General features: G+C 37.9%; 1 protein-coding gene across 1 annotated transcript; it reads right to left on the bottom strand.

The window, feature by feature from the left end:
- Positions 1-676: 676 nt before the first annotated feature.
- Positions 677-1,912, bottom strand: LOC138168470 (olfactory receptor 6E1-like). The gene has a single exon (XM_069097488.1). It carries the CDS (start codon positions 1,610-1,612, stop codon positions 677-679), a length of 936 nt encoding a protein of 311 aa, XP_068953589.1. The 5' UTR covers positions 1,613-1,912.
- Positions 1,913-3,114: the final 1,202 nt, after the last annotated feature.

The following is a 3,114-nucleotide window of genomic DNA, read 5'->3' as shown; positions in this document are numbered from 1 at the left end:
TTGAAAATTTTCCTAACTGTAATTGAGAGCATAATTTCAACCTAATTAACCTTCTACCCCATGAAATATAGTTCCCTCTTGAGTCTAATTTATGTGGATAAATTATTTAAATGGAACATTTGTTCAATATTTATTTTATCCATTTGACCTTTACATGTTAATCTATATCAATTTTGCACATCTTAAATCATAAACTCACAGAAGGCAAGAACAATTTGACTTGCTTTAGATGAGGTTTTTAAGACAGACACAACAAAGGTGCTTTTGGTGATGATATATGTCAGTTTCAAAAGTTTCAAATTCAGTTTTAGTGAATCATGAGGAAAAAGTGCTCAATCACGTTACAGGCGTGTGTGAGAACTGGGCATCCAGAAGAACCAGACACAAGAGTAGTGTTGAATTTACCATGCTCTCTAGTTTTGTACCTATGTTGATCTAACAAATCACTTGTTCCCAGACGGTGACAAGGTCAAAGAACTTTGGAGTTTGGTATCTATAAGAAAGGTTGGTGGCATTGCATTCAGAATAGCTCACTCTGGCAGCCGTTCTAGGTGAAGAGAACAAAACAAAAATATCTGGGTGAATAACCAAGATGATATCAAGAGTTGTCTTTTCAAGGAACTACAAGAGGTTTTTTTGCCACTTGCAGGGAGCTCTCCCTGCTCAAAGCTCCTGCTCAGGCCTGGGAGATCCACTTGCCCACCTTTTCCCTAACCACCAGTTTTACTTGTTTGTTCCTCAGGGTGTAGATGAAAGGGTTGAGCATTGGGGTCACCACAGTGTTGAGAATGGCCACCACCTTGTTCAGGTTCTCTCCTTCATTGCCCTTACCTGCCCTGACATACATAAAGATGCAGCTGCCATAAAAAAGTGATACCACAATGATGTGGGAAGAACAAGTGGAAAAGGCTTTCTGTCTCTCTTTGACTGAGGGGATGTGCAAGATTGTATAGAGGATGTGGCCATAACAAGAGGCAGTGACAGATAAGGTGCCCAGAAGACTGATATTGGCCACAACAAAGCCTATCAGTTCCACCAGGCTTGTGTCTGCACACGCAAGTTCTAACAATGGGAAATTGTCACAAAAAAAGTGATTGATGACATTGGGGCCGCAGAAAGGCTGCTGAAAAGTGATGCCACTAGGTACAATGATGAGAAGGAAGCCTCCCATCCATGAGGACAGCACCAGCTGCACACAGACCCTTTTGCTCATGATGGTGGCATAACGCAAGGGGTTGCAGATTGCCACATACCGATCAAAGGACATCACAGCCAAGAGGAGGAATTCTGTTGTTCCTAGGAAGAAGTAGAGGAAGAATTGTAGGAAGCATCCCAGTAAGGAGATGGTCTTGTTGCCTGTTAGGATGTTGTTCAGCATCTTGGGAAAGATGACAGAAGTGAACCAGATCTCCAGAACAGCAAAGTTTCTGAGGAAATAGTACATGGGAGTATAAAGACGTCGATCCATCAGGGTGACGACAATGATGAGGAGGTTCCCTAGCAGTGTGATTAGGTAGGTCAGGAGGAGCCCCACAAAGGTCAGCATTTGTAATTCACAGGCGTCTGTGAGTCCCAGAAGAATGATCTCAGTGATAGTGGTGCTGTTCCCCATGTTCCCTGTTGGGGCCAGAGAAACAGGGCATCAACAAGAGAGGCTATGAGGCTCTGGGATCATATGTGGTCTAGAACTGAAGAGAACAGGAGATGACTGAAGCATTTTAAGCTGAAGGATTCAATTATTTTTATGTTTAGCAATAGCCTCCACCTTACCTTTCACCTTTCGCATCTTCAACACCCTTCATCAAGTTTGTGGCACATATATATATTTTTTGGGAACCCTGTGGCTCTTGGTGTTAGAATTTCAATGTTGGCTGGGATTGTCAAGCAGAGCAACATCAAAATTAAAAATAACTGTTTGATGAATGAGAAATTTATAGGCAAAACCCTGTCTTTACCAGTCCCCTTATTTATAAGAAACTAAATTCCTAAGCAAAATGGGTTCACTTTTTTTGCTTTGTTTTTGTTCTTTATAAGAAGAGTATTTTCAAACATTTTTTGTTCTTTTATTTTCTCTAGATGATCTTCCCCCATACCTTCCCTTGCTCTAGGAATCCTCTTTTGATTCCATGGATACCATATCTCTCTCCAAATCTGGTACATCACAGGACAATTATGAAAGACTTGGGACGGAATGCCCTCTCTTATTTGTCTGTCTGATAATTATTACTACTGGTGTCTAAAATATAATGATGATGATATAAAATTTTAAATGTGAAAAACACAATTCTATGTAAATTTGGGCAAATGAGAATGATATTTTCTTTTCATTGACATGTGTTTGAAAGTTGTGTTGTATGTTTGACACAGATTATATTTGGTGATCATATTATATATATACATATATATGTATATAAATATATATATATATATATATATATATATATATAGTTTCCAATAGCTAGAAGTCTAAAAGCAGTACATAAAAAAGAACAGTAATTATACTAGGGAAAATAAGTCAAATTATTGAAGTATTGAATAGTGCCAGGAGAATAACAGTTAAAGTTTTTTGTTTCAATGTCAGTTTCAGATGATATTAATTACAAAGAATTTATTAAAGAAATAATATTAGTTAATGACTTTATAAATGATCCAGATGGTAGAGCTTGTGTTTAATCATAAAGTTAAGGTTGAGGTCAATCTGCTCAATGGGGTATCTAGTTTTTTTTTTACAAGAATAAAATTCAATGTCAGTGGACTAAATTAGAGAAGTGGTCAGATTAATTAAGAAAGATTCCCTACTGCATAAGATACTTCAGAAGAGATGAAAGTACACATTTAAGATGGTGAGAATCTGGGGTGAATTTAATTATGACTGAAAACAGACCTAAGGTTCTTAGAGGAACATAAGCTAAAGAGTTTTTGGGGGAAAGTGCTCAAGAGAGTGAGTGATCTGTGATGAGTCCAGTAAGTCTTCAGTAGATAGTTTTTCATTCCTTCATTCACAATAACACTCAGAACTTTACATTGGGCCAGGAGACATGCCAAGTGCCAACTGATAAACTGTTTAGTTCTTCCCATCTTTGATGGGAAATAGATGAAACTGAAGTCATAAGA

This window comes from Petaurus breviceps, unplaced genomic scaffold, assembly GCF_028583685.1.
Source record: "Petaurus breviceps papuanus isolate PSGF00001 unplaced genomic scaffold, PetGlider_PUasm1.0 37, whole genome shotgun sequence".
In the NCBI taxonomy this organism is placed as follows: domain Eukaryota; kingdom Metazoa; phylum Chordata; class Mammalia; order Diprotodontia; family Petauridae; genus Petaurus; species Petaurus breviceps.
The sequence above is the reverse complement of the archived record's forward strand: the minus strand, read 5'-3'. Positions and strand labels throughout refer to the sequence as shown.

What these genes read in the sequence shown, in the direction of transcription:
- LOC138168470 (XM_069097488.1), bottom strand. Translation starts at nt 1,612, where the DNA reads ATGGGGAACAGCACCACTATCACTGAGATCATTCTTCTGGGACTCACA.